The 13,565-nt window shown below is 36.4% G+C and overlaps 2 gene segments (V, D, J or C); one reads left to right on the forward strand and one right to left on the reverse strand.

Moving 5' to 3' along the window:
* The window catches only part of LOC113148689, a 43,679-nt gene extending 31,684 nt beyond the window's left edge, over window positions 1-11,995 (reverse strand). Inside the window, 3 exon segments of the V gene segment in view lie at window positions 6,641-6,754; window positions 11,003-11,197; window positions 11,290-11,995. Of these exon segments, the coding sequence occupies window positions 6,641-6,754; window positions 11,003-11,197; window positions 11,290-11,344 (364 nt within the window).
* On the forward strand, window positions 11,994-13,374 carry LOC113148708 (the record flags this gene model as incomplete). The annotated part of the segment is given in 2 exon segments: window positions 11,994-12,084; window positions 12,870-13,374. Coding segments are annotated over 2 exon segments (414 nt in total), but the record flags the coding sequence as incomplete, so codon positions are not given.
* Window positions 13,375-13,565: the final 191 nt, after the last annotated feature.

Raw genomic sequence — 13,565 nt, forward strand, 5'->3', positions numbered from 1 at the left:
CGCTATAACAAAAAGAATAAACTAGAGTATTCAGTTTTTGAACATTAAAATTGTTTTAAAATGTTTTGTCTTTAAGGCCAGTTACTACACTGTGTGATCAAGTGAATTTTGGAAATAAGTTTCTATTATTATTGAAACCAGTTAAATTCACAATTCAAACATCTTCATCTGCTTCATCTCAATTTTTTCTTCTATTCCATCAGTTATTAATGGTTTAAATCCAACAGCTGGCAGTAACAGCCGGCTTGGTTTTACAGGTCAGAGTGACAGTGGATCCTGGAGTAAAAGTCTCTACTGGAGGCTGAGTCACAGTCACCTGAGCGCTGCATCCTGCAGACAAAAACAAATCCTTCATTTGTCAGCAGAAAGAAAGGAGAGAAAAAGCAGCACATCATGTTTGAAATGTTGCTGAGTGAATGAACCTGTGAAACAGCAGCAGCAGAGCAGCGTCCAGATGAGGATGGTGATGAGAGTCATGCTGGTTGTGGTTTGTGCTGTGTTGACTGACACATCTGAGTGGTGCAGTGTTGAACTCCCAGGACTATAAACCTTCTGAGTTCACTGGAGGATCAGCTGATGATGCAAAGCCTCCTCTGTATGGAAATGATTTCTCTGCTCTCAACACGCTCAAGACAACGTGAGACACAACAATAGAATTATTGTTTGGATTTAGATCATCTATGATTTTAATCTGACATTGGAAAATATTTCTATTAGAAGTTTAGTTGAGATTGTCTAAAATGAGGATTTGTACATTTGTGTCCACTGTGGTTCGTGTTTCTGTTTATCTACCTTTAATTTTCTTACAAAGTTTATTGTAGAATATTGATTTTTAATTATATTACTGCTTTTTAAATTACTTTATTATTATTATTATTTTTATTATTATTATTACTTATTATTATTTCAATGCATCATGACGCATTTTTAAAAGTTGAAATGTAATCACAAACTTTGTTACGAAACTATTAAACTGACAAATCTATCTGATGTTGTTAGAGTATAAAAAAACTGAAATCATAAATTAAACAGTATGAATTTGATGTCAAGCTTTTTAGAATCATTAAAATAATGATTTCATTATGTTATTTCAACAAGTAGTGATTGTTTTCAGTGGACAGATGATTGTTCACAGTGCAGCAGGTTTTTGTACGACCACTTAATGACTTTGTATCACTGTGGAGGACTTTTGGTGGAGGAACCAAACTCATCGTTGACTGTAAGTACCAGAGATTTTTATTTTGTACAACATTTAACATTAATTTCGTTTTTATTCATATTTTAATATCAGTGATCATAGTTTTTGCATGTTGCTGATATTTAATTTATCAAGCAAAACTGAGCTCACAACTTGTATTCACATCAGATCAGTATTTATTTAATATTGAACAACACCAAATGTATATTTTAGAAGATTAATGAAATAATAATTATTCCTGTTACTCATAAATTTATAAAATATCATTGTCCAGTTAAGAATATTTACAGTAAATCTTTGTCATGTCAAGTTTAGAATCTAAAAACATGGTTAATCTCATTGTTATTGATTCATGTTTAAACTATTAAAGAGTTAACATCTGATTCATGTTAAAAACTAAAATGATTTCAGTTCATCAGTTTATCAGTTAATGCAGCTTTTCTTTGTGTTCATGCTTCATTTATTTTCCGTGTAGTGAAAAGGAAGTGAAAGAGACAGATGACAAAGGTTTCAACTGTTTTCACAGCAGAGCTTCAGCTCTGTCAGTTTAAACATGAGAAAATCATCACAGAGACGAGTTATTCACTGTCACAAACTCTGAAAGTCATGTGAAGATATGATCAATAAATGTGATGAATTCAGTTTTTAGTTCTGTTTCTATTTGATGTTCTGATACTGAGTGATTCATGAGAGTAACAGTAGAATAAGTTCTTGACTTTGATTTGATGAAATCTAAGAAACGAGCAGTACGTCATTTGTCTTTATCACCAAACCTTCATTGTCATTCTTCTCTCTCTCCTCCAGTGGGTGTGGTGCGTCCCACCCTGAGCGTCCTCCCCCCCTCCAGAGAGGAGCTGCAGCAGGGCAGTGCCACACTGGTGTGTCTGTCCAGCGGGGGCTTCCCCTCAACCTGGAGTGTGGGCTGGAAGGTGGGGGGCAGCAGCAGCTCCTCAGGGGTGTCCCACAGTGTGGAGGTCCTGGGGAGGGACGGCCACTACAGCAGGAGCAGCACCCTGAGCCTCTCTGCAGAGCAGTGGAGGAAGGCGGGCTCAGTGAGCTGTGAGGCCAGTCTGAGTGGACAGAGCCCTGTCACTCAAACCCTGAACCCTGACCACTGCTCAGAGTAGAGAAACAATCAGGAAACTAAATCTGCTTCAAGAGACAAATCAAACACGCTCATGTCATCTAACGTCTTTACTTTTCATGTGTTTTCATATCTTTGCTAAATCATTTTATATTATTACAGTCACATGTTGTATTTCTTTGCTTCTGTGAAAGAAATAAATCTGTTCATGCAGCTATTTTATATCTGGTCATCATTTCTGCTCATCATGTTTGTTACAGTGAATCTTATATTCATATTTTTACTAATATTGCAACTGTATAAACCTGAATTTCACTTCTACTTTGACTGATGATGCACTTTGTTAGATTCCTTTAGCATTTGTTGCTAAAAGTGAGTTTGCACAGAAACCTTATGATATATAAAGTACAGAAATCTAATCTGCATTTGTTGTATGTTAAACAACAAATAAGGAAAATGAAAAATTAGTGAAAAGTATCAAACCTTGTCAAACACTCATAGATGATGTGTGTTCTGTCAAATGGTGAATTATTGTTAAAGTACAAAATACAAAATCAAACATAATTATTAATTCTAATGAAATTATTATATGAGCATATGAAAGACATATGTAATTACTAATTCAAGTTTCAAAACTAGGTTGTGCTCACTGCACCTATGACTACCTATTGATTGTTAAATGGCATAACAGCATGTGTCCTTTGTTTTATTGTATATTCAGTCATAAATTAATAAAAGCAACTCACTGAAGACTAAGACCGATGTGTTGTCTGGGAGAAGCAAGAGGAACAAAACTGATCTTATCAAGTATTAATGTTTGTAGAGACCTGCACTGCTGAAAAATGTTAAACAACAATAACATAAAGAGAATTGTGTGGAGCAACGTAATTAGATGAGAGTGAGATTAATAACTGTCACACTGCTGATTTTTAATGGATCATTTTGTGAATAACGTTTTCATAGATTCAAGTCACAGGGTGTTTTACTGAAAGTAGGCCAAGAAGTGAGTTGATCTTTACTCCCATAATAAGAAGAAATAAAAATACTAAATTATAATATTACAAGTTTTATTATTACTCCTTTTGGAGTAATCAAATCTTAAAAAAAAAAAAAAAAAAACTCTACAAAAATTGATCTAAATATTAGCGTGAACATGTATTATAGTATATATATAATAATATATAGTGCTTGTTGAGTTCACTGTGAGCTCTGTGTTCAGTGGTCTGTGTCAGAGTCTCTTTCTCTTCAGCAGCTGCAGTTGGTTCCTGCTGTAACAGTTCAGTGTCTCTGCAGTCTGACTGAGGAGGTTTTTGTACCACTAATAATCACTGTGTGAACATCCAAGCACGGTTAAGGTAATGTGCACTCTGACAGTAGTAAACTGCTGCATCTTCAGCCTGAACTCCACTGACGGTCAAAGTGAAGTCAGTGCTGCTTCCACTGCCTCTAAATCGAGCTGGTGTTCCTGACTGAAGCTTTTTCACGTAATATATCAGGAGCTTTGGAGTCTGTCCAGGTTTCTGTTGATACCAGTGCATCCAGTCACCACTACTGCCTCTGACAACAGCCGGGTTGGTTTTACAGGTCAGAGTGACAGTGGATCCTGGAGTAAAAGCTAGACTGAGGCTATGTGAACAGCCTGGTTGATTTTACAGGTATATAATCCTGTAGGAGAGAGAAAAAGCAGCACATCATGTTTGAAATGTTGCTGAGTGAATGAACCTGTGAAACAGCAGCAGCAGAGCAGCGTCCAGATGAGGATGGTGATGAGAGTCATGCTGGTTGTGGTTTGTGCTGTGTTGACTGACACATCTGAGTGGTGCAGTGTTGAACTCCCAGGACTATAAACCTTCTGAGTTCACTGGAGGATCAGCTGATGATGCAAAGCCTCCTCTCTATGGAAATGATTTCTCTGCTCTCAACACGCTCAAGACAACGTGAGACACAACAATAGAATTATTGTTTGGATTTAAACCATTAATGATCTTAATGGAAAAGAGGAAAAAAATTATTTGAAGCAGAAATTAGGAATTTGAATTTTGGTTTAAACTGGTTTCAGCTGAAGAAAAGAAACACACAGTGTACGTAACTGGCTCTTAAGAACAAAAACATTTTAAAACTATTTTTAATGTTCAGAGAACTTCAATACTTTATTTACTTTATTCTTTTTGTTTGTTAAATAATGTGTAAATAATGAATTTATACTGGACAAAAGTGACATTTCAGGAGATGGATCATTGTTCACGGTGCAGCAGGTTTTTGTACGACCACTTAATGACTTTGTATCACTGTGGTACACTTTTGGTGGAGGAACCAAACTCATCATTTACTGTAAGTATCAGAGATTTTTCATTTGTAAAACATGAATATTCACGTCCAAACCTTGTAAAACTAGAAATTCAGTTAAATAATTTACACAGTTTGATGACTGTTTATTAGGTGTGTAGGTGTTAAAGTTTGTAGAAAACATATGAAAGGACTTATTATTTAGTATTATAGTTCACACCATGTTGAAATTTATAATAAGAAATATGTGAAATTTTTAAAAATAAACTATTAGTTTAATAAGGTTTATTTTGAAGTTAGTGTTGAGAACATCATTAACATTCATAACGTTACATGATCAATATTCTTACATTTTTTATATTCAAGCATCTGTTCACTTAAAAATATCTAAATGTATATTAACTTGATCAGTGAATTTATTTTTTATATGTATTGTACTTTTCATGTTGAATTCTGATGTGGTGAAAAGGAAGTGAAACAAGCAGATGTCAAAGTCTTTAACTGAAAATAGATAAATTTGGAACCACATCAGTATTACATGATGTACTATTTATTGTAACGTAAAACATATTAGACGATATAATTTTAAAAGGAGATTTGCTTCCCTTGTTTCTCACTTTGAAGTCACTTTAAATAAAAGCATTTGCAAGATGATTAAATGTAACTGTAAAAGATTAACAAACATTTCCATTTTATTTCAACAGAGTCCTGTTGATGCATTTAATGTTTAATTTTAAGTAACTTAAAATCGGAGCCACAAAAAAATAATCAGTGTTTTCAGTCTCCATCGTTTTTCATTATGTGTTATTTGTTGAAACGCCTCCTCTCATTCTCTCTTGTGTCTGATCATCATTCACACTGATTATCCACATTAGTATCAACCTCTGTCTTGTATCATAACTGTCTCCTGTTCAGCTCTGTCCTACAGTGGAAGTTAATCTGCTCCTTGTGTGTCTCTGCTCTCTCCTCCAGCTGGTCCCACGGTCAGACCCTCAGTCTCTCTGCTTCCTCCCTCCCCTGAGCAGCTCTCTGGGGGTTCGGCCACGCTGTCCTGTCTGCTGACTGGCTACACTCCTCAGGGAGCTGTGGTGAGCTGGGAGGTGGACGGTACAGAGGTGACAGAGGGGGTCCTGACCAGTTCAGAGGAGGAGAAGAACGGACGCTTCAGCAGCAGCAGCACCCTGACCCTGAGCAAGCAGGACTGGATGGACAGAATGCTGTACACCTGTAAAGTCCTCCATCATGACCACAGCCAGGTCCAGGTCTTCCACAAGAGCCAGTGTGAGAACTAGAGGAGCTGAATGAAGACACAGACAGGAGCTCTGTCTGTGGAGAGCAGGAGGAACAAACCTGCTGCTCTGATCAATATGAGTTTGAATGTTTGTAGAGAAACTAGATGTTAGTGTGACAGAGAACAACACTGCTGCGAAGAGTTGGACAACAACAGCTTAGAGACTCATGTGTGGAGCTCAGCAGCTTGATGTAGTGTGATAATTAATGTTTGTGCTAATAAAGTCTGCAGTGATAAATAATATGACAAAGTGTCTGGTCGTCTGTCTCAAGAAAAACACATTAGAAGAATTGAAATATAATATATAATGATATAAATAATCAATTTAAAACTATATTATGTAACTGTAGTTATACGTGAAGTTAGAGATTAGGTGATAGATACAAACATAACATTAAAATATTTTTTCAGATGTTTTCAGATGTTGATTCACTCATATATTTATCACATTAGCTTTATAAATACAACAATTGTAGTGTCACTTTGAAACGTTTGTCTCTTTTCTATAAACTATTAAAAGCAACAAATCTATCAGTGTGTGCCAGTGTTTTCTTTTTTACCTGTTAGTGTAAATTGGCGCTATAGAAATAAAACTTAATTTAATTGAATTGAACATGTATTTTGTGCTTGTTGAGGTCACTGTGAGCTCTGTGTTCAGTGGTCTGTGTCAGAGTCTCTTCCTCTTCAGCAGCTGCAGTTGGTTCCTGCTGTAACAGTTCAGTGTCTCTGCAGTCTGACTGAGGAGGTTTTTGTACGACTACTAATCACTGTGTGAACACACCACCACTGTGGTAACTCTGACAGTAGTAAACTGCTGCATCTTCAGCCTGAACTCCACTGATTTTCAAAGTGAAGTCAGTGCTGCTTCCACTGCCACTAAACCGAGCTGGTGTTCCTGACTGAAGCATTTTCACATATTATATCAGGAGCTTTGGAGGCTGTCCAGGTTTCTGTTGATACCAGTGCATCCTGTCACCATCACTGTCTCTGTAAACAGCCTGGTTGGTTTTACAGGTCAGAGTGACAGTGGATCCTGGAGTAAAAGTCACTACTGGAGGCTGAGTCACAGTCACCTGAGCGCTGCATCCTGCAGACAAAAACAAATCCTTCATTTGTCAGCAGAAAGAAAGGAGAGAAAAAGCAGCACATCATGTTTGAAATGTTGCTGAGTGAATGAACCTGTGAAACAGCAGCAGCAGAGCAGCGTCCAGATGAGGATGGTGATGAGAGTCATGCTGGTTGTGGTTTGTGCTGTGTTGACTGACACATCTGAGTGGTGCAGTGTTGAACTCCCAGGACTATAAACCTTCTGAGTTCACTGGAGGATCAGCTGATGATGCAAAGCCTCCTCTCTATGGAAATGATTTCTCTGCTCTCAGCACACTCAAGACAACGTGAGACACAAAAATAGAAATAATGTTTGGATTTAGATCATCTATGACTTTAATGGAACATTGGAAAATATTTCTATTAGAAGTTTAGTTGAGATTGTCTAAAATGAGGATTTGTACGTTTGTGTCCACTGTGGTTGGTATTTCTGTATATCTGCCTTTGATTTTCTTACAAGGTTTATTGTAGAATATTGATGTTAATATTAGTGTTTTTAAAACTATTTATATTATTATTTCAATGTATTGTGACACGTTTTTAAGAAGTTATAAATGTAATTACAAAATTTGTCACAAAAACATTAATCTGACAAATCTATCTGATGTAGTTAAAGCATAAAAAAACTGAAATCATTAATTAAACAGTATGAATATGATGTAAAGCTCTTTAAAATAATTAAAATAGTGATTTTATTATGTTATTTCAATGATTAGTGATTGTTTTCAGTGAACAGATGATTGTTCACAGTGCAGCAGGTTTTTGTACGACCACTTAATGAGTTTGTATCACTGTGGAGGACTTTTGGTGGAGGAACCAAACTCATCGTTGACTGTAAGTACCAGAGATTTTTACTTTGTACAACATTTAACATTAATTTAGCTTTTATTAATTTTTTAATATCAGTGTGATCAATATTAGTTTTTGTATGTTGCTGATATTTATAATTTATCAATCAAAGCTGAGTTCACAACCTGTATTCACATCAGATCAGAATTTATTTGATATTGAGCAAAACCAAATTTATATTTTAGAAGATTAAATGAAAAATTATTCTTCCGTTTACTCATATATTTATAAAATATCATTGTCAGTTTAAGAATATATACAGTAAATCTATGTCCTGTTAAGTTTTTTAAAACTTGTTTAATCTCCATTTTAGTGATTTATTTTAAAACTATTAAAGAGCTGATTGATGTTAAAAAACAAAATGATTTCAGTTCATCAGTTTATCAGTAAATGCAGCTTTTCTTTGTGTTCATGCTTCATTTATTTTCCATGTAGTGAAAAGGAAGTGAAAGAGACAGATGACAAAGGTTTCAACTGTTTTCACACCAGAGCTTCAGCTCTGTCAGTTTAAACATGAGAAAATCATCACAGAGACGAGTTATTCACTGTCACAAACTCTGAAAGTCATGTGAAGATATGATCAATAAATGTGATGAATTCAGTTTTTAGTTCTGTTTCTATTTGATGTTCTGATACTGAGTGATTCATGAGAGTAACAGTAGAATAAGTTCTTGACTTTGATTTGATGAAATCTAAGAAACGAGCAGTACGTCATTTGTCTTCATCACCAAACCTTCATTGTCATTCTTCTCTCTCTCTTCCAGTGGGTGTGGTGCGTCCCACCCTGAGCGTCCTCCCCCCCTCCAGAGAGGAGCTGCAGCAGGGCAGTGCCACACTGGTGTGTCTGTCCAGCGGGGGCTTCCCCTCAACCTGGAGTGTGGGCTGGAAGGTGGGGGGCAGCAGCAGCTCCTCAGGGGTGTCCCACAGTGTGGAGGTCCTGGGGAGGGACGGCCACTACAGCAGGAGCAGCACCCTGAGCCTCTCTGCAGAGCAGTGGAGGAAGGCGGGCTCAGTGAGCTGTGAGGCTAGTCTGAGTGGACAGAGCCCTGTCACTCAAACCCTGAACCCTGACCACTGCTCAGAGTAGAGAAACAATCAGGAAACTAAATCTGCTTTAAGAGACAAATCAAACATGCTCATGTCATCTAACCTCTTTACTTTTCATGTGTTTTCATATCTTTGCTAAATCATTTTTATTTTATTACAGTCACATGTTGTATTTTTGTGCTTCTGTGAAAGAAATAAATCTGTTCATGCAGCTATATTATATCTGGTCATAATGTTCTTTTATCATAGTGAATCTTAGATCATTTTTTAAATAATTTTGTTTTACCTTCTTCCCCTGATTTATTCTTGGATGAATAATAAATGCAGGACAAGAAAAACATTATTAACTACAACGTTTTTTGCTTAAATCTCAGTACTATTTTTACGTAAATTAATTAAATCAATAATTTCTTGCCTGACTGACTTTAAAATCAGGGCAATAGAAGGTTTGACAACTAAATGTTTGATTTGTGATAGAAAAAACTTTGTCCTGGTACAAACAGTAAACAACAGATAAATGTGCTAGATACACCATCATTTACTCTTTTAATTAAATCAATATAAAGGCACATCCAATAAAACCTGTAATTATCTGGTGATATACTAAAGATTTTAGAGTATTCGTCTTCCTCACTGTATCTATTACTAGTTAATGAAAGGTAAATGGCTTTAACACACTTGTTCTCGTCATTGTATATTTTGCCATAAATTATTTCACCATCTTATTCTGTACAAGAAAGAGGTGAAAGATAGATGCTGGAGAAAATATTCCAAGTGTAGCAAAAAACTAGGGAAGAATATAAATATGCTACTTCCAGTTTCTTTAAATTAATGTTAATTACATAAACAGAGCTAAAATACTTGTGTCAGAAACTTTGGATTGGAACATTTTTAGCAATGATCTGTCAGTTTGGTGTCTCTCCTCTGATTTCTATCTTGGCCTATGTTTCATCTATGTTTATCTGAACTCCCTCTTTAATCTGTTCATCATGACATTCACCTGTGTTCTGAACGTTTTATCTCCCTCTCTTCTGTCTTCTAGGACAAACATTGCTTTTTGTTCTTTACTTCTTTAATCTGAATTCTGCTTTGTATTGACTCAGAACTGTCCTGATTCCTGCCTCTGTATGATGGTTTCTGGTGCTGTTGTCTTTATTCATCTTGTTTGTATTGTGAATAAAGCATAGAAATGATTTTCTGACTGTCTATATTGACGTCTGTTTTAAAGATTGAATTTGGATTCTGGATGTTTCTGACTGTGTCTCTGTGGATATTGGACCTTGTATGTAAGTATAAGGCTCTGGGTTTGATATGGTGGACTGAAGTGGAGTTTATTTGTTTTCTCTCCTGTGCTTGATGAACTCTCTACTGAGCTTAAGGCTCTACTCATACACTCAGACATGACTAAAATTGTTCTTCCTTTTGTGTTTACTGAAAACTTAATTGTAATTACTGTATTACTTGCCTTAAATAGTCTGCACTTATATAGCGCCTTTCTACCTAACTGGTACTCAAAGTTCTTTATACTGCATCTCATTCACCCATTCACACACACTCACACACACCGATGGCAGAGATGCTATGCAGCATCTTGGTGTACAGTATCTTGACCAAGGACACTTTGGTATGTGACATGGAAGCCAGAAATTAAACCACCAGTCCTATGATTGGCAGACAACTGCTCTACTTATTGAGCCACAGACAGAATTTGTCTTTGGACAACGGCCCATACATGAAGGTGTCACCACAGAGTTTTAGTGTTTTGTCCAAACATATGACAACGTGCCAGTCTTATAAAATGATCCACATTTGTCTCTTTTCTTTAAACTATTAAAAGCAACAAATCAATCAGTGTGAATATGTATTTAGTGCTTGGTGAGGTCACTGTGAGCTCTGTGTTCAGTGGTCTGTGTCAGAGTCTCTTCCTCTTCAGCAGCTGCAGTTGGTTCCTGCTGTAACAGTTCAGTGTCTCTGCAGTCTGACTGAGGAGGTTTTTGTACGACTACTAATCACTGTGTGAACACATAACCTCTCTCTCCACCCTGACAGTAGTAAACTGCTGCATCTTCAGTCTGAACTCCACTGATGGTCAAAGTGAAGTCAGTTCTGCTTCCACTGCCACTAAACCGAGCTGGTGTTCCTGATACAAGTGTGCTAACATATTTTATCAGGAGCTTTGGAGTCTGTCCAGGTTTCTGTTGATACCAGTACATATCTTGCTCACCTCCGCTGTATCTGTGAACAGCCGGGTTGGTTTTACAGGTCAGAGTGACAGTGGATCCTGGAGTAAAAGTCTCTACTGGAGGCTGAGTCACAGTCACCTGAGCGCTGCATCCTGCAGAGAAAAACAAATCCTTCATTTGTCAGAAGAAAGAAAGGAGAGAAAAAGCAGCACATCATGTTTGAAATGTTGCTGAGTGAATGAACCTGTGAAACAGCAGCAGCAGAGCAGCGTCCAGATGAGGATGGTGATGAGAGTCATGCTGGTTGTGGTTTGTGCTGTGTTGACTGACACATCTGAGTGGTGCAGTGTTGAACTCCCAGGACTATAAACCTTCTGAGTTCACTGGAGGATCAGCTGATGATGCAAAGCCTCCTCTCTATGGAAATGATTTCTCTGCTCTCAACACGCTCAAGACAACGTGAGACACAACAATAGAATTAATGTTTGGATTTAGATCATCTATGATTTTAATGGAACATTGGAAAATATTTCTATTAGAAGTTTAGTTGAGATTGTCTAAAATGAGGATTTGTACGTTTGTGTCCACTGTGGTTGGTATTTCTGTTTATCTGCCTTTGATTTTCTTGCAACGTTTATTGTACAATATTGATTTTTGATGATATTACGGCTTCTTAAATGTATTTATATTATTATTTCAATGCATTGTGTCAATTGTTATGAAATATTGACACATTTTTAAGAAGTTAAAAAGGTAATTACAAAATTTGTAACAAAAACATGAATCTGACTGATCTGAATTCTGTCTGATGTAGTTAAAGTATTAAAAAAACGTAAATCATAAATTAAACAATATGAATTTGATGTAAAGCTTTTTAGAATCATTAAAATTGTGATTTATAATTGTTATTTCAACAAGTAGTGATTGTTTTCAGTGGACAGTTGATTGTTCACAGTGCAGCAGGTTTTTGTACGACCACTTAATGACTTTGTTTCACTGTGGTACACTTTTGGTGGAGGAACCAAACTAATCGTTGACTGTAAGTACCAGAGATTTTTATTTTGTACAATATTTAACATTAATGTAGTTTTTATTCATTTTTTTATATCAGTTTAATCTAGTAGTTTTTGTATGTTGCTGATATTAATCATTTATCAAGCAAAGCTGAGCTCACAACTTGTATTCACATCAGTATTTATTTAATATTGAAAAAAATATAATTTATATTTTAAAAGATGAATGAAAAAAATTATTCTTCCATTTACCCAAACATTTATAAAATAACATTGTCAGTTTAAGAATATTTACAGTAAATCTTTGTCACGTCAAGTGGATGAATATAGTACATGAATAATTTCATTGTTATTGATTCATTTTGAAACTATTAACAAGTTAACATCTGATTCATGTTAAAAAACAAAATGATTTCAGTTCATCAGTTTATCAGTTAATGCAGCTTTTCTTTGTGTTCATGCTTCATTTATTTTCCATGTAGTGAAAAGGAAGTGAAAGAGACAGATGACAAAGGTTTCAACTGTTTTCACAGCAGAGTTTCAGCTCTGTCAGTTTAAACATGAGAAAATCATCACAGAGACGAGTTATTCACTGTCACAAACTCTGAAAGTCATGTGAAGATATGATCAATAAATGTGATGAATTGAGTTTTTAGTTCTGTTTCTATTTGATGTTCTGATACTGAGTGATTCATGAGAGTAACAGTAGAATAAGTTCTTGACTTTGATTTGATGAAATCTAAGAAACGAGCAGTACGTCATTTGTCTTTATCACCAAACCTTCATTGTCATTCTTCTCTCTCTCCTCCAGTGGGTGTGGTGCGTCCCACCCTGAGCGTCCTCCCCCCCTCCAGAGAGGAGCTGCAGCAGGGCAGTGCCACACTGGTGTGTCTGTCCAGCGGGGGCTTCCCCTCAACCTGGAGTGTGGGCTGGAAGGTGGGGGGCAGCAGCAGCTCCTCAGGGGTGTCCCACAGTGTGGAGGTCGTGGGGAGGGACGGCCACTACAGCAGGAGCAGCACCCTGAGCCTCTCTGCAGAGCAGTGGAGGAAGGCGGGCTCAGTGAGCTGTGAGGCCAGTCTGAGTGGACAGAGCCCTGTCACTCAAACCCTGAACCCTGACCACTGCTCAGAGTAGAGAAACAATCAGGAAACTAAATCTGCTTTAAGAGACAAATCAAACATGCTCATGTCTTCTAACGTCTTTACTTTTCATGTGTTTTCATATCTTTGCTAAATCATTTTTATATTATTACAGTCACATGTTGTATTTTTGTGCTTCTGTGAAAGAAATAAATCTGTTCATGCAGCTATATTATATCTGGTCATAATGTTCTTTTATCATAGTTAATCTTAGATCATCCTTTACTGGTTTTGTTTTACCATCTGCCTCTGCTTTATTCTTGGATGAATAACAAATGAAAGACAAGAAAAAAATTATTAACTTGTCTGACTAACTTTAATATCAGGGAAATAGATTTTATCACAAATACATTTTTGATTTCTGATAG

The sequence above is a fragment of the Anabas testudineus genome, chromosome 22, assembly GCF_900324465.2.
Source record: "Anabas testudineus chromosome 22, fAnaTes1.2, whole genome shotgun sequence".
Lineage (NCBI taxonomy): Eukaryota > Metazoa > Chordata > Actinopteri > Anabantiformes > Anabantidae > Anabas > Anabas testudineus.